This window comes from Panthera leo, chromosome B4, assembly GCF_018350215.1.
Source record: "Panthera leo isolate Ple1 chromosome B4, P.leo_Ple1_pat1.1, whole genome shotgun sequence".
Classification (NCBI taxonomy): domain Eukaryota; kingdom Metazoa; phylum Chordata; class Mammalia; order Carnivora; family Felidae; genus Panthera; species Panthera leo.
The window spans coordinates 15,817,686-15,842,226 of record NC_056685.1 but is presented as its reverse complement, the minus strand read 5'-3'; the positions used below and the strand labels follow the sequence as shown (position 1 = coordinate 15,842,226).

Sequence of the window (24,541 nt, the reverse complement as noted above, 5' to 3'; positions counted from 1 at the left end):
CGATGTATTTTCCTCTCAGGACTGCCTTCGCTGCATCCCAAAGCGTTTGGATTGTTGTATTTTCATTTTCGTTTGTTTCCATATATTTTTTAATTTCTTCTCTAATTGCCTGGTTGACCCACTCATTCTTTAGTAGGGTGTTCTTTAACCTCCACGCTTGTGGAGGTTTTCCAGACTTTTTCCTGTGGTTGATTTCAAGCTTCATAGCATTGTGGTCTGAAAGTATGCATGGTATAATTTCAATTCTTGTATACTTATGAAGGACTGTTTTGTGACCCAGTATATGATCTATCTTGGAGAATGTTCCATGTGCACTCAAGAAGAAAGTATATTCTGTTGCTTTGGGATGCAGAGTTCTAAATATATCTGTCAAGTCCATCTGATCCAATGTATCATTCAGGGCCCTTGTTTCTTTATTGACCGTGTGTCTAGATGATCTATCTATTTCTGTAAGTGGGGTGTTAAAGTCCCCTGCAATTACCACATTCTTATCAATAAAGTTGCTTATGTTTATGAGTAATTGTTTTATATATTTGGGGGCTCTGGTATTCGGTGCATAGACATTTATAATTGTTAGCTCTTCCTGATGGATAGACCCTGTAATTATTATATAATGCCCTTCTTCATCTCTTGTTACAGCCTTTAATTTAAAGTCTAGTTTGTCTGATATAAGTATGGCTACTCCAGCTTTCTTTTGGCTTCCAGTAGCATGATAAATAGTTCTCCATCCCCTCACTCTCAATCTAAAGGTGTCCTCAGATCTAAAATGAGTTTCTTGTAGACAGCAAATAGATGGGTCTTGTTTTTTTATCCATTCTGATACCCTATGTCTTTTGGTTGGCACATTTAATCCATTTACATTCAGTGTTATTATAGAAAGATACGGGTTTAGAGTCATCGTGATGTCTGTATGTTTTATGCTTGTAGCGATGTCTCTGGTACTTTGTCTCACAGGATCCCCCTTAGGATCTCTTGTAGGGCTGGTTTAGTGGTGACAAATTCCTTCAGTTTTTGTTTGTTTAGGAAGACCTTTATCTCTCCTTCTATTCTAAATGACAGACTTGCTGGATAAAGGATTCTCGGCTGCATATTTTTCTGTTCAGCACACTGAAGATATCATGCCAATCCTTTCTGGCCTGCCAAGTTTCAAAAGAGAGATCAGTCACGAGTCTTATAGGTCTCCCTCTATATGTGAGGGCACGTTTATCCCTTGCCGCTTTCAGAATTTTCTCTTTATCCTTGTATTTTGCCAGTTTCACTATGATATGTCGTGCAGAAGATCGATTCAAGTTACGTCTGAAGGGAGTTCTCTGTGCCTCTTGGATTTCAATGCCTTTTTCCTTCCCCAGGGAAGGAGAACTTCAGGGAAGTTCTCAGCTATTATTTCTTCAAGTACCCCCTTAGCACCTTTCCCTCTCTCTTCCTCCTCTGGGATACCAATTATGCATATATTATTTCTTTTTAGTGTATCACTTAGTTCTCTAATTTTCCCCTCATACTCCTGGATTTTTTTATCTCTCTTTTTCTCAGCTTCCTCTTTTTCCATAACTTTATCTTCTAGTTCACCTATTCTCTCCTCTGCCTCTTCAATCCGAGCCGTCGTCGTTTCCATTTTGTTTTGCATTTCGTTTAAAGCGTTTTTCAGCTCCTCCTGACTGTTCCTTAGTCCCTTGATTCTCAAGGGACTAAGCAAGAGATTCTCTGCTGTCCTCTGTACTGTTTTCAAGCCCAGCGATTAATTTTATGACTATTATTCTAAATTCACTTTCTGTTATATTATTTAAATCCTTTGTGGTCAGTTCGTTAGCTGTTGTTATTTCCCGGAGATTCTTCTGAGGGGAATTCTTCCGTTTGGTCATTTCGGGTAGTCCCTGGAGTGGTGAGGACCTGCAGGGCACTTCCCCTGTGCTGTGGTGTATAACTGGAGTTGGTGGGCAGGGCCGCAGTCGGCCCTGATGTCTGCCCCCAGCCCACAGCTGGGGCCACAGTCAGACTGGTGTGTGCCTTCTCTTCCCCTCTCCTAGGGGCGGGAGTCACCGTGGGGTGGCGTGGCCCGTCTGGGCTACTTGCACACTGCCAGGCTTGTGGTGCTGGGGATCTGGCGTATTAGCTGGGGTGGGTAGGCGAGGTGCACGGGGGCGGGAGGGGCAGGCTTAGCTCGCTTCTCCTTAGGTGATCCACTTCAGGAGGGGCTCTGTGGCAGCGGGAGGGAGTCAGATCCGCTGCCGGAGGTTTGGCTCCGCAGAAGCACACAGTTGGGTGTTTGCGCGGAGCGAGCAAGTTCCCTGGCAGGAACTGGTTCCCTTTGGGATTTTGGCTGGGGGATGGGCGAGGGAGATGGCGCTGGCGAGCGCCTTTGTTCCCCGCCAAGCTGAGCTCTGCCGTCCGGGGGCTCAGCAGCTCTCCCTCCCTTTGTCCTCCAGCCTTCCCGCTTTCCGAGCAGAGCTGTTAACTTATGACCTCCCAGACGCTAAGTCGCGCTTGCTGTCGGAACACAGTCCGTCCGGCCCCTCCGCTTTTGCCAGCCAGACTCGGGGGCTCTGCTTGGCCGGCGAGCCGCCCCTCCGCCCCGGCTCCCTCCCGCCAGTCCGTGGAGCGCGCACCGCCTCGCCGCCCTTCCTACCCTCTTCCGTGGGCCTCTCGTCTGCGCTTGGCTCCGGAGACTCCGTTCTGCTAATCCTCTGGCGGTTTTCTTGGTTAGTTAGGCAGGTGTAGGTGGAATCTAAGTGATCAGCAGGACGCGCGGTGAGCCCAGCGTCCTCCTATGCCGCCATCTTCCTGGAACCCCCCCATAGATTTTTTTTTAAACAGTCTGTTTTGTTCACTATTGTATTATTGGTTCCCAGAATAGTACCTGACATATAGCAGATTCCCATTAGGTATTTATTGAGTAAATCCATGCAAACAAAAGAGAGTGGTATAGAAATATATAGTAGATACAGGGGGTTGCTTATATGAGTCAGAAGAATTGAAAGGCAGAAGGTTAATAGTTATATATAGCTTAAAAATCTTCACCTCCTAGGGGTAGTTGTCAGTTGAGCATCTGACTCTTGATTTCAGCTTGGGTCATGATCTCATAGTTTATGAGTCTAAGCCCCGTGTCAGGCTCTGTGATCACAGTGCCAAGCCTGTTTGGGTTTCTCTCTGTCTCCCTCTCTCTCTGCCCCTCCCCTCCCCTCCCCGTGCACTCTCTCTCTCTCTCTCTCTCAAAATAAGTAAATGAACTTAAAAAAAAAATCTTAACTTGGTACACTCTCCATGCTAGCTCCTTCACTGTTGTTAATTCATTGTAACTATAGAATGTAACTCTTCAAGAGATGGAGAAACCCTGAATTTACTGGTTCTCTTAGATCCCTTAAAATATATAGGATCCTGTTTCTAAAAATTGATAGTATAAGATCACTAAATTGGCATGTTCATCTTTGGAACTTCTTGTGTATGTCTTGGAGATTTATTCCTATGAACTTGAAAGGTGGGTCATCGTTTTTTTTCATGTTTGGAAATCTTGTTGTGTTTGTGTCGTGAGAGGAAATGGGAAAATCCTAAAGAGCATCTTCATTCTTTGTTTCTTCATTCTTTCTGTCCTGGTAATGTATTTGCATCTTGCAGATCTCTGTGAGGGAGGTATTTAAAAATGATTGTTTTTGTTTTGCTGTGAGTTACTCCTTTATTGGGGCATGCTATCAAACTAGACCAGCAAAGTAAATTCACTTACCCCCCAAATAATTCCAAAAATAGCATCATGAATGGATTTTTATTTGTGCCATAAAATTCCCTTTTAACCTTCCAAATCTACTCTTTTTGTCCGTGCTGCATGCTCCAGGAAGCTGACTCCCTTGGGCTGCATTAGGTGCACTCCCATTGCCTGTGGCTTCTGGTTAGGGTCAGTCCTATGCGAGTCATTGGCAGGAGAGTGGAAAGTGGGAGGAGAGAAAATTTGGAATATTTATTCCCCCAGATGCTCTCTGTAGGCTTGGGTTAGGCTTGGGTTAGGGATGGCTACCAAAGGCCATCCTTCCTGTCCAGTGGCCCTCTTCTGAACCTACCACGGTTCTTTCCAGATACCCTATAGACTTGGGGCAGTAACAGCTTTCCTAGTCTACCCCTTTTGCTAGCCTTAGAGCGTCCGTCACCAATCCTTGTTACCTTCCCTATGCCACGTCCCACCCCTTTGTAAATAGACACCCAATTCCTTCTTGGTTGGCTGAGGTTAGTCCCTGTTGCAGACTTTCTTACTATGTGTCTTAAACATGTAATTAATATCAAAACTCCAAAAGCTAATTGCCTAGGGCAGAGAAAGTGTTCTTTCCTACGAAATCAATATCTGACTGTTTTACATATGGCAGTTCGGGGATTTCACGGGCTGTGAAGAACATTGGCATTTTTAGGAATTAATTCCTGAGGCTGTTTTAGAATATTTAACTTGTCTGAGGGATAAGAGTATGGAGAGAATAAAAGTTTAAGATCCTTTTCCCCTGTGCCAATTGACAATAGCCACAGCATTCTAATTAGAAGCTGCTATCATGTAGAGTTGAAAACCAAGCAAATTGAATTCTTCCACCTTTAGTGGATGAAATGTCAGTACAATTTGTCTGTAGTATTCGTAGCTCAACTCAGTCTACCTGCTGTATATGTGTTTTGGTTGCCTGTCATACACTCATCAACTGTTCCTTTAACAAGTTTTGCCCAGTGAAAATGATTGGCTGTATTAAGTGAAAATCTTATAGCGTTATATTGATTTGCAGTGTTTGGTTTCATGTAGACCCGAGCTCTTCCAGGGTTTGGTAGAAACTAGCTACAAAAAAGTGATCTACATGGCATGCCACTTAGAAACCTACAGACTTGATATTATTGGGATTTCTCCACGCAGTTCATTAGACGGAAAGGTTGGCTTTCACCATGAAGTGATGTTGTAGGAAACTAATCAGTATCTCAGCAGCTGAAATGGAACTAATAGATGAATGTCTTCAAGATAACTTCTAATAAGTACCAGTAAGTATTTAATGATGAAATTAATTAGCCAGAGTTATAGAGGGCTTTTAAAAAACCCTATCTACATCTTCATTGAGGTAAAACTGGTCATAGCATGTGGGTCTTCATCTCCAAAGAGAAGTTTCTAGAAGAATCTTTTAAACTTTAGTATGTTCACTTAGTGTCATTTCAAATGTTATTTATAATTTGTATTTCATTTTGAGTATTATTGATAATGATTTAAATAGACGTTATTTATTCTTTTGAAAATAACTTGCTGCATTATTTAGTATGATTTATTGTACATCTTGGGACCAGAAAATGTTTCTGATGGGATTAATTTCAGTTTCATTATGAAAATAGATGAGATGCAGCGTGATACATTGGAAAGAGAGCCAGACTGTGAATCAGAAGTCACGAGTTTAATTCTTAGCTCTGCCACTTACGGCACAATATTCGCAAGCTGTTCATCTTCTCAGAACTTTTAGTTTTGTCATCCATAAAAATGGGGTAGTACAGAGACAGCTGTCTTTCAGGGTGGTGGGATGGGGGCTATACTTTGTAACTGAAAACCAACTATAAATGTAAATTTGCAGAAAGTTGGATGCGATTGAGAGCATTTTACTTGACAGGAAACGTTTACAGGGACACGTTTCTCCCACGGATGAGCCCACCCTTATAGCATATGTGTAATTTACCTTCCTCAGTGATTTTCCACTCCAGCCATGCTCGCACTTTACAAATCACAATGGTAATTTTAATTTTCTAAAAAAGCTGGATGGTGATTTATTTTTCAGGAGGACAGGCAAGCATGTAGGGAAAAAAGCGTTCTTTGATATTCCTTATTCTTTAGTCTTCCCTTTGTAGTATTAGCGGATGATGCTTCATTTCTAGAGTGGACACGAAAAGGATTCTCTGAACGTAGCAACCTTAGGCAGTAAGTAGCTTGAGTACTATCCTATGTAAAATGGTCAGGAATATTTCTTCCTGGTAGATCTGCTGTGTGTTGACTTAGTTGTTTTTGTTTTTGTTTTTGTTTTTAATAATGTCTATTTATTTTATTTTTGAGAGAGAGAGAGTGTGAGGAGGGGAAGGGCAGAGAGAGAGGGAGAGACAATCCCAAGCAGTCTCCACACTGCCAGCCCAGAGCCCGATGTGGGGCTTGAACTAACAAACCATGAGACCATGACCTGAGCTGCAATCAGGAGTCAGAAGGTTAACCGACAGAGCCACCCAGCTGTCCCTTAACTTAGTTTTAAATATCAGTGACTGTACAGTCAGAAGCCTTTCTACACAGCTAACATACTAGTAAAATACATTATGATTGACATCTTTCAATATTCAGTTAAATTGGAGCCAGCTACAATTTATTGGGGGATATATGTCACGAAAACAAAATGTTTTAAAGACTATGCATATTATATAATATACCTTTATTCTTTTTCTGTTTTTTTTTAAAAATATTTTTTGATGTTTATCATTTTGAGAGAGAGAGAGTGAGAACCTGAACAGGGTAGGGGCAGAGAGAGACACACAGAATCATAACAGGCTCCAGGCTCTGAGCTGTCAGCACAGAGCCTGACTCAGAGCTTGAACTCACCCACCATGAGATCATGACCTGAGCCAAAGTCGGATGCTTAACCGACTGAGCCACCCACGTGGCCCAATGCACCTTTATTCTACTTGGCAATGGATGCTAATTTTAATGTTCTAGCTTAAGCTTGATAGGCAAGAATGATTTCAAACTGATACAAACTCTGCTTTTCAAGGAAGTCAAAGTAAAAATATAATATGCTTTTTTGTCCCCCTTGAGCATTTGTTTAAAATCCTGATGGACATAAAGTCACCTTTAATTTCCAAGATAGCAGTTGCTCTTTGGATCCAATATGATAGTTTCATTTCCCTGAGGCTTAGGACTGCTGTGGATCAGTCTTGTCAGATTTGAAGAAGAGATATCAGAAGAGTCAGATATGGCAGCAGTCTCTCCTGGCCTTCTCGGTGGGCCTCTATAAAGCTCAAACTGGGATGTTGTGGGGAGGGCAAAGTTTTGAGCTAAGCCAACAGGTCTCCCAGTTGGGTTGAATTATAGGAGCAGCCATGCGCTCGTTCACGTTGAGCAACCTGCTGGGGGAGGAGGGAGCCCTGATTGGTCACATTTGGCAATGCCCATGGTGTAAATACACCCACACTGGCCAGTTTTAAGCTAATGATGGTTTAACAATTTGCTCACAGCATTCCCAACAATTTAACAGGTAGCTCTCACAAGCTTGTCTGAATCAGCTCTGGAGCACTAGTGACAAAGTATGGAGGAAGGGACGTGGGGATCCCCATACCCATCCTGTGCCATCAAGGAAGGTTGAGAAAAGAAGTTACTCTCGATTCCAAGAGTTGCCCAAAATGAGATAGCGATTTGTTGTGCTTTTTGCTTTTAAATGTTGCCAAGGTTGGATCTCTACTTATCTAGCAACATAACCCCTTTCCTCCATTTCCTATGTGAAATCTTCAACAAATTCTACATTGATCACTATTGAGCAGGCTGAAATCCCAACTGATGGAGATAGTTACTCATTTAAAAAAAATTTTTTTTAACGTTTATTTATTTTTGAGACAGAGAGAGACAGAGCATGAACGGGGGAGGGTCAGAGAGAGAGGGAGACACAGAATCCGAAACAGGCTCCAGGCTCTGAGCTGTCAGCATAGAGCCCGACGCGGGGCTCGAACTCACGGACCACGAGATCATGACCTGAGCCGAAGTCGGACGCTTAACCGACTGAGCCACCCAGGCGCCCCAATTACTCATTTTTTAAAAAGGTGGGGGGTAAACATTTAACAGGACACACACATGCATACCCCTTCTCTTTCATGCTAAGAAACTAGAAGGCAGGAATGGTTATCTGGGTTAATGGATTGGCTGAAACGACTGAATGAATATCTATAGAGCTCAAATCCAAGCTTCTCAGGCACCACAGTGAAGGAGGGCTTCCCTTTAACATAGGGTGCGTTGTGAACAGGAAAAGTAACTGAAAGTCAGCACTGGAAAAAAAATATTAAGTAGAAGCCATAATCCATGGAATAGGGAAAATGTTCCTTTGAATTTACTCAGAGGAGTTTATGACCTTGTCACATTTCATGCTTAGGTTTAAACATGCATTTTCCGGATTAACAAGGACAACCAGCCTGTCCTTGGGATTGTGTTGGGCTCAAAGTGCTCAGTCCTTGAGATCCTGGGCGGGGGTGGGGAGAAAGAGACAGTCTAGAAGGGGAAACCAACATGTAAACACAATAAAATTCAATGTAAAAAAGGCTATTGTTGGAATATTGGTTTCAGGTACTCTGGGAGGTAGGAAGTAGCAATTTACTAGCTCTCCAGGGAATTCTTTTAAAGGGAAAACCATTTAGATACACTGTACATTCATAGTAACTAGATTTTGGATTTTAGATATTTGATCCTTAACAATGGCTGATGTACATTGCTTATTATCTGAGTTATATCTCATGGAAAATACAATGGTTTAGCCCAATAATGAAGATTTTGAAAGTTTATTGAGGTGTAAATGGTGTGCAGCAAAGTATGACTTAAGTGTACAATGTACAGAATATTGGCGTATGTAGGCAGCATGAATACAATCAAGATGATGAACATCTACACCTCCCACGAAAGGTGTCTCATGAAATTGATTTATCCTGACCATTGTCCAGCCCCACATGCTAGCCTTCTTTTCCAAGCAGCCTCAGGTATGCTTTGTGTTACTGTAGGCTAATTTTCATTTTCTGAAATGTAATCTACATTGTGTACTCTTTTTGTCTGGCTTTGTTCATACAGCATAATTATTTTAAGATTGATCATTGTTCTGGCAGGTATCAGTAATTCATTTCTTTAGTTTTTTTATGTTTATTTTTGAAAGAAAGAGAGAGCTTGAGCAGGGAAGGGGGAGAGAGAGACAGAAACACAGAATCCAAAGCAGGCTCCAGGCTCTGAGCTGTCATCACAGAGCCTGATGCAGGACTCGAACACACTGACCACGAGATCATGACCTAAGCCAAAGTCAGACACTTAACTGACTGAGCCACCCAGGCACCCCCAATAATTCCTTTCTTTATTTCACTACATAAAAGCAACTCTACCCCATTTGATGTGTATGCCACGATTTGTTTATCCATTCACATTATAATGGACATTTAGGTTATTTTTAGTTTGTGGCTGTTACAAATAAAGCTATGAATATTAGTGCACAAATCTTTGTGTGAATATAAGTTTTCATTTCTTTTGGGTAAATACCTAGGAACCTAGGAGTAGAATATCTGGGTTGCATGGCAGGTAGGTGTTTACTTTTTGAAGAAACTATCAAATAGCTTTCCAAAGTAGTTGCATATTTTACCTTCCCACCAGTGGTGTGTGAGAGTTCCAGTTGACAAACATAGTCTTCAGTTTTAGCCATTTTTTAAATATTCATTTATTTTTATTTAAAAAATTAATGTTTATTTTTGAGAGAGAGAGAGAGAGAGAGAGAGAGAGAGAGAGAGCATGAGTGAGCAGGGACAGGGCAGAGAGAGAGAGAGAAACAGAATCTGAACAGGCTCCAGGCTCTGAGCTGTCAGCTCAGAGCTCGATGCAGGGCTCAAACTCACGAACCAAGAGCTCATGACCTGAGCCGACATCAGACATTTAACTGACTGAGCCACCCAGGCGCCCCTCAATTTTAGCCACTGTATTAGGTGTGTAGTGGCATCTCATGATGATTTTAAATTGTATTTCGCTACTAACTAATGTTGTCTAACATCTTCTGATGCATTGGTTTGCCACCTGTCTTACCACCTTTGGTGAAAGGTCCCTTCACATCTTTTCCCAATTTTTAATTGGGTTGTTTGTGTTATCATTGAATTGTAAAAATTCTTTATATATGCTGGATGTAAGTTATTTGTCAGGTATGTGTTGTGCACGTATTTTTTTCTCAGTCTGTGTCGTGTCTTTGACCTACAGTGGTTACTGAGAAATAACCTTTTAATTTTGATTAAGAGTACTTTATAGATTTCTTTTCTGGTATGTACATTTTGTGCATAGTATGTGTAAAACAGAGTCATTAAGGTTTTTCTTAGTTTTCTTCTAGAAGTTTTATAGTTTTCGTTCTTATACTTAGATAAATGATCCAAATTATTGTAGGTTAATATTTGGGTGTGGAATAAAATAAGAATGGGGAAGATTGTTTTTTAATAGATAGGTATCTAATTTTTCCAGCAGCATTTGTTAACAAGATTATTCTTTTTCCATTGAATCACCTTGTTTAAAAGCTTTATTCTTGGATTTCCTATTCTTCCATCAGTTTATTTATCTTGATATATATAAGACACTGTGCCACTTATTATAACACTGTAGTCAGTCTTGAAATCAGGTAGTATAACTCTTCCAAATTTGTTTTCATATTCTTTTTTTAATTTTATTTTAACGTTTATTCATTATTGAGAGATAGAGAGAAACTGAGCATGAGCAGGGGAGGGGCAGAGAGAGGGGGAGACACAGAATCAGAAGCAGGCTCCAGGCTCTGAGTCATCAGCACAGAGCCCGACGTGGGGCTCGAACTCACAAACCATGAGATCATGACCTGAGCTGAAGTCAGACGCTCAACCAACTGAGCCACCCAGGCGCCCCTGTTTTCATATTCTTTTGGCTAGTCCAGGTCTTTAAATTTCCACATGAATTTTCAATTTCTACAGAAATTATTTCTCAAATTTTGGTTACAGTTGGACCAAATATGTATATGTATATATATGTATATGTATATATATATATACACGTGTCTATTATCTATACATATGTATCCACATATATATACATATATACATATACATATACATGGCCACCATTCTAATTATCTTGACTCTTCTGACCTGTGGACACGGGATATTACTCCATTTATTTAGGTCTTCTTTAATTTTTCTCAGCTCTATTTTGTTCTTTTATTAAAAAAATTTTTTAAATGTTTATTCTTGAGAGAGAGTGAGAGACAGAGCATGAGCAGGGGAGGGGCAGAGAGAGAGGGAGACACAGAATCTGAAGCAGGCTCCTGGCTCTGAGCTGTCAGCACAAAGCTGGATGTGGGGCTCAAACTCATAAACCGCAAGATCATGACATGAGCCGAAGTCAGATGCTTAACTGACTGAGCCACTCAGGTGCCCCTATTTTGTTCTTTTAAATATAAAGGTCTTGCACATCTTTGGTCAGACTTATTCCTGAGTATTTTATATTTTTGATGTTATTGTAAATGGAATTGTTTTAAATTTTAATTCCAATTTTTTATTGCTAGTGTACAGAAATATAATTTTGGTCTATAATATTATAAATTATAAATATAATTATTGATCTTGTGTCTGGCAAGTTTGCTAATGTTTTTTGTAGATTCCTCAGATTTATCTCTGAATAAAGATAGTTTTATTTCTTTTTAATCTAAATGGCTTTTTTTTTTCTTGTCTTATTGCAATGGTTAGACCTTCAGTACAAGATGGAATAGAGATAGTGAGAATGGACATCCTTGCTTTGATGCTGATCTTAGGGAGAAAGCATTCAGTCTGTCACCAGTATGTAGGCTTATAGCTGACAGGTGTGTTTTTTTTTTTTTTTTTTTTTTTTTGGTAGATACTTCTTATGAAGTTTTGTAAAATCCCTTTTTTATAGTTTGCTGAGAGTTTTTATTATGGCTGAATGTTAACTTAGGTGAAATGCTTTTTTTAAATGTACATAAATTATTATTTGTTCTTTTCCTTTTTATTCTATTGGTATGGTGAGTTGCATTAATTGATTTTCAACATTCCATTCCTGAGATACACCCCATTGGCCATAGTGCTTTATACTTTATACATATTGTTAGATTCAATTTGCCAATGTGTTTTGTTGAGGATTTTTGCATCTGCATTTATGAAATATGTTGGTCTGTACATTTTTTTTCTTTTAGTGTCTTTTTCTGTTTTCTTTATCAGGGTAACTTTATACAATGAGTTGGGAAGTGTCCCTCTGCTTCAATTTTATAGAAGCATTTATGTAGAATTGGTATTAATATTCCTGAAATGTTTGATAAAGTTCTCCAGTGAAGCTATCTGGGCCTGGAGGGGTTTTTTAAGGACACATTTAGCTGGGAGGGATTTTAATTATAATTTTAATTTTATTAATAGCTGTAGGACTATTCGCGTCTTTTTTTCTTTTTTTTTTACACTCATCAAATTTTTCTTGCTCTAGTGTCTTAATCCCTTAGTATTGTATTGATAAAATGATCAAGTAATAAACTTATATATAACCTCTTATATTTTTAAATTCAATTTATTTAAACTGAAAAACAAAAACGAAACAAACCAGTTTACCCATTTTTCCTACCTTAACCCCTACCGTCTGCCTCTGGCAAGCACTAATCTGTTCTATCCCTGTGAGCTTGGTATTTTTAATTTTTATTTTTTAGACTTCACAGATAAGAGAAATAGTACTGTGTTTCCCTTTCTCTGACTTGTTTCACTTAGCCTAATGCCCTTAAGGTCCGTCCATGTTGTTGCAAATGCAAGATTTTTATCTATCTATCTATCATCTATCTATCTATATTTTAAGTTTACTTATTTATTTTTGAGAGACAGAGTGTGTGAGCAGGGGAGGAAAGGAGAGAGAGGGAAAGAATCCCAAGCAGTCTCCATGCTGTCAGGACAGACCCGACCTAGGGCTCAGTGTCATGAACCATGAGATCATGACCTGAGGTGATATCAAGAGTTGGATGCTTCACTGACAGATCATCCAGGTACTGAAGATTACATATATTTTTTTAATGGCTAAATAATGTGTATATACTATACTTTCTTTACCCATTCATCTATTGATGTACACTTAGGTTATTTCCCTATTTGGGCTATTATAAATAATGCTGCAGTGAACATGGAGATACATATATCTATTTGAGTTTCTTGTTTACATTTTCGTTGGATAAATACCCAAAAGTAGAATTGCTGCATCGTATAGTAGTCCTATTTTAATTGTTTGAGGAACCTCAATACTATTTTTTAGAGTGGCTGCACAAAATTACATTTTTACCCACAGTGCACAAGGGTTTTCTTTTGTCTATATCCTCACCAACACTTGTTATTTCTAACTTTTTTTCTTATAATAACCATTCTAATAGGTATGAGATGGCATCTCATTTTGGCTTTTATTTACATTTCTTTAATGATTAATGACATAGAGCATCTTTTCATGTGCCAGTTGACCATTTGTATATCTTCTTGGAAAATGTTTATTCAGATCCTCTGCCCATTATTAAATAAGATTTTTTTTTTTAGTATTGAGTTGTATGAGTTCTTTATATATTTTAAATATTAGCTCTTTATCAGATATATGATTTGCAAACATTTTCTCCCATTCAGTGGACTGCCTTTTTGTTTTATTGATGCTTTCCTTTGCTATGTGCAGTTTTTGAGTTTGATATAGTCCCACTTACTTAGTTTTGCTTTTGGTATCAGATTGAAAAAATTATTGTCAAAACTCATGTCAGGTAGCTTATGGTCTGTGTTTTCTTCTAGAAGTTTTATGGTTTTGTGCCTTACATTCAAATCTTTAATCCATTCCGAGTAAGTTTTTGTGACCGATGTAAGGTAGTGGTTCAATTTCTTATGTGCTTGTCTGATCCAACATTGTTGAAGATACTACCCTCTTTCCCCATGATATATTCTTGGCTGCTTTGTCGTAAATTAATTGACCATCTATGTGTAGATTTATTTCTGGGCTCTCTATTCTGTTCCACCCATCTATTTACCATCCTGTTTTAGTTGCGATAGCTTTGTAATACAGTTCAAAATGAGGGAGCGTTTTCTTCTTTCTTAAGATAGCTTTGGATATTCGGGGTATTCTATGGTTCTATACCAATTGTAGGATTCCTTGTTGTATTTCTGTGAAAAATTGTGATGGGAATTGCATTGTATCTGTAGATTGTGTTGGGTAGCATGGATATTTTAACAACATTTTTCCAATTCATGAGTGTGGAATACCTTTCCATTTATTTGTGTCTTCTTTAATTTCTTTCATTGATATTTTATAGTTTTCAACATACAGGTCTTTTACTTCCTTGGATAAATATATTTCTAAGTAGTTTATTCTTTTCAATGGAATTGTAAGTGAGATTGTTTTCCTAATTTCTCTTTCTGATAGTTCATTGTTAGTGCGTAAAACACACAACAGAATTTTGCGTATTAATTTTGTATCCTGCAACTTGACTCAATTTGCTTATAAATTCTAAGTTTGTTGATGGAGTTTTTAAGATTTGCTATATATAATTTGTCATCTACAAATAGTGACAGTTTTACTTCTTTCTTTCTAATTGAAAGTCTTTTATTTCTTTCTCTTACCTAAAGAAAACCATTGCTTGCATTCCTGGAATAAATCCCGCTTGGTATTGGTGTGTGATCCTTTCAATATATTGTTGAATTTAGTTTGCTAATATGTTTCTGTTGAGGAGTATTACATCTATCTGTTCATCAGGGATATCTGGCTGTAATTTTGTTTTTCTTTTCTTTTTGTTATGTTCTTACCTGGTTTTGGTATCAGGTTAATGCTGGCCTTGTTAAATGAGTTTGGCAGAGTGCAATACTTGTCTGCTTTTTGGAAGAGTTTGAGAAGAATTTTTTTTTTTTTTTTTTTTTAATGTTTGGTGGAATTCACCAAAGAAGCCATGGTCTAGGACTTTGTTTGTGGGGAAGTTTTTGATTTACTCATTCATTCTCCTTACTCTTAATTGGTCTAATCATTTTTTCTGTTTCTTCATGATTTAGTCTTGGTAGGTTTTATGTTTCTAGGAACTTAAGCACTTTTTTAAGGTTTTCCAACTTTTTGGTGTGTAATAGTTAGTAATAATGTCTTATGATCCAATTGGTCTCTGGTATCAATTGTCACATCTTTCATTTCTTTTTTTTTTTTTAAGTTTATTTATTTATTTATTTATTTTAATTTTTTTTAACGTTCATTTATTTTTGAGACAAAGAGAGACAGAGCATGAATGGGGGAGGGTCAGAGAGAGGGAGACACAGAAGCTGAAACAGGCTCCAGGCTCTGAGCAGTCAGCACAGAGCCCGACGTGGGGCTCAAACTCACAGACCGTGAGATCATGACCTGAGCCGAAGTCAGACGCTTAACCGACTGAGCCACCCAGGCGCCCCTATTTATTTTGAGAGAGAGAGCATGTACACAAGCAGGGCAGGGGCAGAGAGGGAGGGAGAGAATCCCATGCAGGCTGTGTGCTGTCAGCCTGCAGCTCGTTATGGGGCCCAGTCTCACGAACCATGAGATCATGACGTGAGCTGAAATCAAGAATTGGACATTTAACTGACTGAGCCACCCAGGTGTCTCTGCCTCTCTTTAATTTCTGATTTTATTTATTTGAGTCTCTTTTTTCTTGGTAATTCTAGCTGAATGTGTCAATTTTGTTATCTTTCCAAAGAACCAACTCTTAGTTTCATTGATTATTCTATCGTCCTTTTTTATTTTTAATCTCTATTTTATTTATTTTTGCTCTGATCTTTGTTTTTTCCTTTCTTCTATTGACTTTACGCCTGGTTTTTTCCTTCTTTTTCTAGTTTCTTGAGGTATAAAGTTAGGTTGTTGAGACTTTTCTTTCTTCTTAATGTAGGCGTTATTGCTATGAACTTCTCTCTTAGAATTGCTTTTGTTTTGTCCCATAAGTTTTTGTATATTACATTTCCATTTTCATTTGTATCAAGATCTTTTTTATATCAATTTTGATTTCTTCTCTGACCCATTTGGCTGTTCAGTAGCATATTGTTTAATCTTCACATATTTGTGAATTTTCCAGTTCTCTTCATGCAATTAATATCAAGTTTTATACCATTGTGGTTGGAAGAGATGCTTGATATGATCATTTCTCTTAAACTTATTAAGACTTGTTTTTGTCCTAACATTATAAATTTTGGAAAATGTTCTATATGTACCTGAGCAGAATGTATATTCTTCTGCTTTTGGATGGAATGTTCTGTAGGTATCTGTTAGGACCATCTGGTCTAATGTATTATTCAATGCTGATGTTTCCTTAATGATTTTCTATCTGATTGATCTATTCATTGATCTGAGAATGTTATTAAAGTCCCATACTCTTACTGTTTGCTGTTTATTTCTCCCTTTAGGTGTGTTAATACTTGCTTTATATGTTTAGGTGCTTCTGTGTTGGCTACGTAAATATTTAGAAATGTTTTGTCTTCTTTTGGATTCACCCCTTTATCATTATGTGATGCTCTTCTTTGGCTCTTATTACAGTCTTGGTTTTAAAGTCCACCTTGTCTGATATAAGCATAGCTATACCAGGCTTCTTTTGGTTTACATTTGCATGGAATATCTTTTTCATTCCTTTCACTTTCAGACTGTGTGATTCCTTACATCTAAAGTGAGTCTCTTGTAGGCAGGATATAGGTAGGTCTTGTTTTTTGTCCATTCAGCCCCTCCATGTCTTAATTGGAGAATTTAGTCCATTTACATTTAAAGTATTTATTTGAACGTATGTACTTACTGCCATTTTGTTCATTGTTTTCTGCCTGTTTTTAAAGTTTCTCTCTGGTTCTTCTTTCTTCTCTTGCTGTCTGCCCTTGTGGTTTGATGACTTTCTTTGGTGGTATGCTTAGATTCCTTTTTGTTTATATTTTGTGTATTTACTGTAGGTTTTTGCTTTATGGTTACCATGAGGCTTACATATCAAAACTTATATCTATAATAGTCTATTTTAAGTTGATAACAGCTTAAGTTTGATCACATTGTAAAGCTTAATATTGTTACTCTCCCGCTCCATGTTTTCTGTTTTTTGATGTCACATTTTATATCCTTTTCTATTGTATATCCTTTAATTATTGTATTCATAGTGATTTTTACTTCTGTCTTTTAGCCTTCATGTTAGCTTAATAAGTGATTAATCGACTACCTTTACTATGTATTGACCTTCTCAGTGTATGATATATTCTTCTTTATTTGTTTTTGTTACTAGTTCATTCTCCTTTTTTTCAATGCTTGGTCCTTTTAACATTTCTTTTAAGGCTGGTTTAATGGTGATGAACTCCTTTAGCTTTTGCTTTTCTTTAGAACTCTCTCTTTTTCAAGTCTGAATGATAATTTTTCTGGGTAGAGCATTCTTGGTTGAAAGTTCTTTTTCTTTCAGCACTTTGAATGCGTCATGCCACTTCATTCTGGCCTATAAAGTTCCTGCTGAAAAATCTTAGAGTCTTATGTGGGTTCCCACATAAAAAGTTTGTTTTCCCAACAAAACGTTGTTCTTGTCTGGATTTTAATATTCTCTCCTTGTCTATAACTTTGACATTGTAATTATAATATGTCTTGATTTGGGGTTCTATGAGTTCCTCTTATTTGGAACTCTCCAGGAATCTTGGATCTGTAAGTCTGTTTCATTCCCCAGGTTAGGGAAGTTTTCAGCCGTTATCTTTTCAAATAATATTTCTGCCCCTTTCTCTCCTCTCCTTCTGGGAGCTGAATGATATGAATGGTAGACCATTTGATGTTTTCCTAGGTCCCTTAAACTATCTTCACTTTCTTTTTATTCTTTATTCTTTTTGCTACTCTGATTGGGTGAGTTCCACTGCCTTGTCTTTGATTTGAATGATCCTTTCTTCTGCTTCATCTAGTCTGTTGTGGAACCTTTCTAGTATATTTTTCAGTTCAATTATTATCTACAGCTCTGTGACTTCTGTTTAGTACTTTCTTGTATTTTCTCTATTTTTTGAAGTTCTTGCTATGTTTATCCATTTATCTCCCCAGTTCTGTGGACATCTTTATGACCATTACTTTCAACTCCTTGTCAGGTAAATTACTTACCTCCATTTTATTGAGGGTTTTTCCTGACGCTTTGTTGTTTTTTCGTGTGGAACACATTCCTCTCTTTCTTAGTTTTACTTAACTCTGTGTTGATTTCTATAGTAGCAGATGAAAAAAAAATAACCTCACCTAATCTTAAAGAAGTGGCCTTGTGCAGGATATGAGCTTTGTGACTCAACCCTGCCCCAGCTCTTGGTTATATCTGAAACCTTTGTGCTTGTCCAAGCAGACTATTATATTTTTGAGTGCTTCCAGTAGTTAAGTGTGTCCTAGTACTTGCCAGTGCCCCAGAGGGGAAGATCTCAGCACCAGGTTCGCACTGGAAGCCAGACCCTCAGACATCAGCTTTTTAAAGTAAGCCAGTATATACAGTCCTATGGGACTGTAAGCCCAAGCCCTGCATCCACCAGAATCAGGTGATCTGGAGGTGATGGCAATAGCAAAAATCAAAGCCCCGATGAATGTAAACCTCTTCTCTGGGTGATAACTGGCAAGCTAGAGCAAGACAGAGAGAGACGGCCAAGATGACATCCACAGCCTGCATTCTTTGAAAGCAACTCCATAGGCCATCAATGTGTGCCAAACCTGAAGCCTGCCCCTCAGACCATAGCTCCAGGATGAGCAGAGAAGCCTCCTTCACAGAAAGAAGAACGGTAGCCTCCCAAGAACTATCATACTGACTGCTACAGTCCCATGGGACCCAGAAAGGCAAGCCCCTCCATTCACCAGATCCAGGTGACCACAAAGTGTCACCTGGGTGGCAGCCACAAATGCTGGAGCGTCAGACAAAATAGCCAGGGTGCCAGACGTGGAATGCCCCTCTCCAGAAGACGTTGGCACTCTGGAGCACAGCAAAGGATGAGTGTGAGGACAGTACCTGCCCTCAAGGACTCTGGAAAGGATTATAGTCAGCCCCCAGGTGTATGCTCAGTTGGAAGCCTGCCTCTCAGGGCACAGTCGTGATGATTAGTCAGTAGGCCTCCTTCACTAAAGACCAAATTCCCGGGCCTCTTGCCTCTTGCTGTGTCCTGAGGATGGTCAGTGTTTAGGAATTCTTTCTCTGTTGGTTACAGTCCTGTGGGATCCATGAGTGGCCCCACTGGCCACCAGAGCCAGGTCATATCCCCTAACAGCAATCCCCAAAATCAGGGTGCCAGACGAGGAAGGGTATGAGCTCCTTTCTGGCTGACACTGATTATTGCAGTCCCGTGGAACCAGGATTGCAAGTTCCCCTGGCCTTTCGAGGCAGGCAGTGAAGGTGGCAGGTGCAGAAATCAGGGCACCGGATGTGTGGAAGTTCCTGGGATATTCTGCTGTTCTAGAGACAGCAAGGGGAGCATGAAGGTGGCATCCGTCAGTCTCCATCCCTGGAGAATGGTCCTTGAGGCTCCTAGATAGGAGTGTTAAAGTAGATGCCTGCCCCCATAGCCCAGTGCTTTCATAGAACAGGTGAGACTCCTTCACTTCAAGTCCAGGGCAGTCAGCTGCCGTGGCACTGGGTCCTGGGGCGGTGGCAGACGGAGTCCAAGGACACAAGCACTTATTAGAAGGTTCTCAGACTGCTTCAATTTTGTGGGTCTTGGGACGTGAGCCTCACTCACTGTATTTCCAAGTGAGATGTTTGGGGACTCATCTTTCAACTGTATGTCTTGAAAATTGAAATGCACACTGTGGGATTCAAACCCTTCACTCCTCAGGGAGAAGCTCTGGGTTTTGAGTTCCCTCCTGGCTGTGGGTCACTGCACTGGCGGTGGTGGGGTTCGTGGTAATGCTGTGTCCCAGCCTTTCCTACCTACCTTGATGTGGTTTCCCTCTCCTCGGCTCAATGTGTAGCTGTTGCTCAGCTAGCGTTTAGTTTTTTAGGGTTTTTTTGGTTTTGTTTTGTTTTTATGAGAGGAAACGGTTGTATATATAGCTGTAGACTCTGCGTCTGTGGGAGGAGGTGAGTTCAGGATCTTTCTACGTCACCGTCTTGAACCAGATCTCTTCTATATTTTAACTCCACCTTCAAAGCTGGCAACGTTGCCTCTCTCTGAACATTTTCCTGTTCAGAGAACAGGAAATACCTCTGATTCTGACCTCTCTTTCTTCTTGAGAGAGCCTTTGTAGTTTGTGTCTTTCAACAAATATGTCCATTGTATCTAAGTTGTCAAATTTTTTGGCATAAAGTTGTTACTCTGCTTTTATGTCTGTAGGACTGTCAGTCCTGCAGCCTCTGCCATTGGTCTCATGGTGGTGATTTGTATCTTTTTTACCTGAGCAATGTGACAGTATCTCCTATCTCTCTCTCTGCCCCTCCCCTGCTCATTATCTGTCTCTCCCTGTCTCAAAAATGAATAAAAAATATCAAAAAAAAATCTGTTACAGTTGGAAACCTGTATGCAAGTAAAACTATTTTTAACTTCTCCAGTGGTAGCTTTTTGCTTTGCTTCTCCTTTAGTATATAACAGTTTTTCAAGATTTTCAGATTTTCTTAGCTGGGCCAATGGCAGCCAAGGGAAAATATTTTTGATTTTTAAAAAATTTTTCTTAATGTTTATTTCTGAGACAGAGAGAGACAGAGTATGAGTGGGGGAGGGGCAGAGAGAGAGGGGGACACAGAATCCTAAGCAGGCTCCAGGCTCTGAGCTGTCAGCACAGAGCCCGATGCGGGGCTCGAACTCACAGACTGCAAGGCCATGACCTGAGCCGAAGCTGGATGCTCGACTGACTGAGCCACCCAGGTGCCCCTATTTTTGATTTATTTTGAAGAGAGAGATACCCATAAGATAGGTAACTTTCAAGGGGAGAAGAGTTGTCAGAAGGTTGATGACCTTCCCCACCTGTAACAAATACCTCTTTCAGAGTTAAGCTTTAGGGGGTCTGCATTTTGCTGGATGGGGATGGGGGAGTGATTTCTGATAGGATTTTCCACAGCCCTGTCCATTCTCCACCCACCTATCACACACACTCTATCTCCTTACTGCAGAGCCTTGATCTCAAGTAGCAGGGAAATAATGACTAAGATATTCATTGAAAGAACTTTAAGGGTTTTTTTTTTTTTCACTCAAAGGGGTACTTGCATTTTAAATGATAACCCTTAAAGACTAAATAGGCTATTCTAGGATTAAAGGAATTAATACTTAATAATGGAATTTTGGATAGAGGGAGATTTACTGGGGACTGGAATCCTGCAAAACTGTACCTCTGAGCCTATAGATATTTTATGCTAATATACATCTCTCTTAACTTAGTTTCATCTGTTTTTTTACTATTCAAAGTTAAAATTTAAGATAATTATTTTAAGGAAATTTTGTCTATATATCCCAAGGTATATCGGTCAATTTAGAGTATAAAAAAAGGATAAACCATGTATTTATGGGAAACATCTATAAGATATATTTGTCAGTGAGTTACAGCAAAATGAAATGGCTATAAAATATGAGCGTGAGTTGGGGTGCAGTCATGGTTTATTTGTAATTCTAGACTTACATGCAAATTACACATTCCTACATCAACATAATAATTCTTTCCAAATTTGTGTTCCTAGGTTTTTGGAAATGGGTATGATATTTAGTTATTTCTACATTACCTTATTTCAGAAAATATTTAGAGAGCTAAAGTGAGTAGATTATAATAATGTCCTTTGGGACACTTAATACATTCGTTTAGCAATATGTGAGATCTCTGTTTTCTAATTTCACCAATTTGACTTTTAGGTGTTTAGAGAGTGACTATCTTCCGATTATCAGAAATATACAGAGCTGCCCATGGAGACGACAAGAAGAAGAATACGAGAATTTTAGGTAAGACGTTTCTTCATCAGTATTATGAGATTGAAAAATGTCTTGTATATTTGCTTTGTGAGGGAAATAACCTGTTGTTAGAAAGAAGAGTAGAAAGGGCCAGCTGACCACCAGATTGATTTAATTCTAAGACGCCCCACCCCGCCCTGAGGCACGTGGCACTCTGCCCCCGTCTCCCTATTTAGAAATTTTAATTCTTTTATTGGAATTAATTAATTACAACAATCCTGAATTCAGAAAGAAAATTTTGTTGGACTCTTTATGATATTTTAGAAGACATGGCTTCTTTTTTAGAGCATTTGCATTGGTATTTATTTATTTTGTGTATCTGATTCATATAACCACATATATAACAGGATAGCATTAGTGAATGTTTGGAAAACGTAGCGGGGGGGGCGCCTGGGTGGCTCAGTCGGTTAAGCGTCTGACTTCGGCTCAGGTCATGATCTCACGGTCCATGAGTTCAAGCCCCGCGTCGGGCTCAGTGCTGACAGCTCAGAGCCTGGAGCCTGTTTCGGATTCTGTGTCTCCCTCTCTCTCTGACCTTCCCCGTTCATGCTCTGTCTCTCCCTGTCTCAAAAATAAATAAATGTTAAAAAAAAAAAGAAAAAAGAAAACGTAGAGGGAAAATGTCTTCCAAGGTGCCATCGCTTCAGAACAAAAACTGCACTCCTTTCTGTGTTTTCCACTCCAGTTTCCTTGTTAGCTTTTTTTTTTTTAATTTAATATTTATTCAGTTTTGAGAGACAGAGAGCAAGCAGGGGTGGGTCAGAGAGAGAGACACACACAGATTCCGAAGCAGGCTCCACGCTCCGAGCTGTCAGCATAGAGCCTGAAGCGGGGTTTGAACTCATGAACTGTGAGATTATGACCTGAGCCGAAGTCAGACACCCAACTGACTGAGCCTCCCAGGCGCCCCATCCTTGTTAGCTTTTTAACACGAGCAGCATTCAGGAGTGTGAGTTGCTCCAGCTAATAACCGAGAGAGGAACTCAAACTGACAAGACCAGGTTATCAGTGGGTGATTATAGAGCTTTCCTGCCCTTGGATAACTTGGAGCCACTTAACACAGAAATAAATGGGGTCAAACCACTGTGCTGCCGGGGGCGCATGATCCTTACGTGGGACCCTTTACTCCCAGTCATACGGCCCACCCTGGCCAGTTGTCTCTGGGCTGGCCTGGTCCTCCTTGCTCTGCCCTTCTTTGCCCGCATTCTCATTCTTTGCTGTGCATGCAACACAGGTTTTCTTTGGTGTCAAGTTATTTTGTCATGTTACAATCCAGAAATATGTTTTTATCTTCACTGGTTCATATTTTCAGACTTGAAGCCTTGAGTCTTTTGAAGACCTTCTTAAAGAGATTATTTTCCCTGGAGATTCTCTTTTATTTAAAAGTTGGGTTTTTGTTTTGTTTGTTTGTTTGTTTGTTTTGATTTTTATTTATTTTTGAGAGAGGGAGAGAGTGTGTGTGTGTGTGTGAGCAGGAGAAGGGCAGGCAGAGAGGGAGGGAGACACAGAATATGAAGCAGGACCCAGGTTCCGAGCTGTCAGCACAGAGCCCAATGCGGGGCTCAAACCCACGAACCATGAGATCATGACCTGAGCCCAAGTCAGACACTTAACTGACTAAGCCACCCAGGTGCCCTTCCCCGGAGATTCTCTTAAGAAGTTTCTGCTCCTTGGCTTGCTTTCTGTGGGAAGGCAGCTCTCTTTACTTACACAGCCCTGTGGTTCAGCCTGTCCCACCTTCAGTCACTTTATGCCCAGGTCATTGGACCAACTGCCTTTTATTCTGCTGCCAGTCTGAGAGGGGTTGTGGCCAGCTCCACTGCATGAAAGAGTAACTTCCTGATTGTGTTAGAGCTCAGAGTGAGTGAATATTTTCCCTCTGTTGGGTAGACTCCTGGATGTCATTGACTTCCTGTAGGATACCATCAAGCATCTTTCCTAACTGACATTTCAGAGCGAGGGGCTAGATAAAGGGATTCTTCTGTATTTAGTTTCCAGGATATTTTATGCTACATAGTCTGATATAGAATGAACGTGTCCCCTCAAAAGTCATAAATTGAAAGCCTAATTCCCCACGTGATGGTATTTGGAAGTAGAGCCTTTGGGATATGATTAGGTTCTGAGGGTTGAGCCCTCATGAATGGGACTAATGACCTTATAAGAGGTCTCAGCCTGCCCTTATGCCCCTTCCACTATGTGTGGACACGGCAAGAAGATGGCCATCTAAGAACCAGAAAGTGGGCTCTCAATCTGCTGGCACCTTGACCTTGGATTTCCCAGCCTGCAGAACTCTGAAAATACACTTCTGTTGTTTATAACACATCCAGTGGATACTGGTCTGCTATGGCAGCTGAAACGGACTAGGACACAGTCCTACTCAAGACTACACTTGAGAGATTCCTGTGACCAGGAGACCAGATAGAAAGTTAACCTGGACAGTTGTAACTTAAATGATCACAGGGTCAATGAGTGGCAGAAGAGTCTGGTTTAGAGAGACTTTTCTACCTGTGCAGAAGAGACAAAAAAGGAAGAGGGAGATATTGAGGTATTGAGGTATTAAAGATTAGTCCAAAATGTTCAGCTGGCGAGACTGATGAGAAGTGACACCGGTCACAAAGCAGGGGGGAGAGGAACTTCTCCTTCCAGCTGTGACGTTGCCTTCGCTTGAACCTCCCGCAGATAATACAAGGAAAACAAAGTATACTAAACAAAGCGCACTGTTTGAGGGCACTGGTGAGCTACCAAGGCAGGGAGAATTGTCAGAACTAAAATCCAGAAGAAGAAGGAAGCCAAGGGAGGTGAGCCCTGCGTTTGAGGCCACTTTTCCTCACAAGAAACTTGCTGAATGCGAAAGCGAGAGCATGGCTGACCGGCAGAGAAGCTGGGCCGAGCTTCCGACAATCCCTAGAAAAGACCAGTCCTCTAAAGG

General features: G+C 39.9%; 1 protein-coding gene across 1 annotated transcript in view; it reads left to right on the top strand.

Annotated features, from left to right (window-relative positions):
• ST8SIA6 (ST8 alpha-N-acetyl-neuraminide alpha-2,8-sialyltransferase 6) overlaps positions 1 to 24,541 on the top strand; it is a 150,439-nt gene that overhangs the window by 85,408 nt on the left and 40,490 nt on the right. The window contains exon 4 of the mRNA XM_042945023.1: positions 21,517 to 21,603. Coding sequence (XP_042800957.1) covers positions 21,517 to 21,603 — 87 coding nt within the window. The remainder of the gene's footprint in view (positions 1 to 21,516; positions 21,604 to 24,541) is intronic.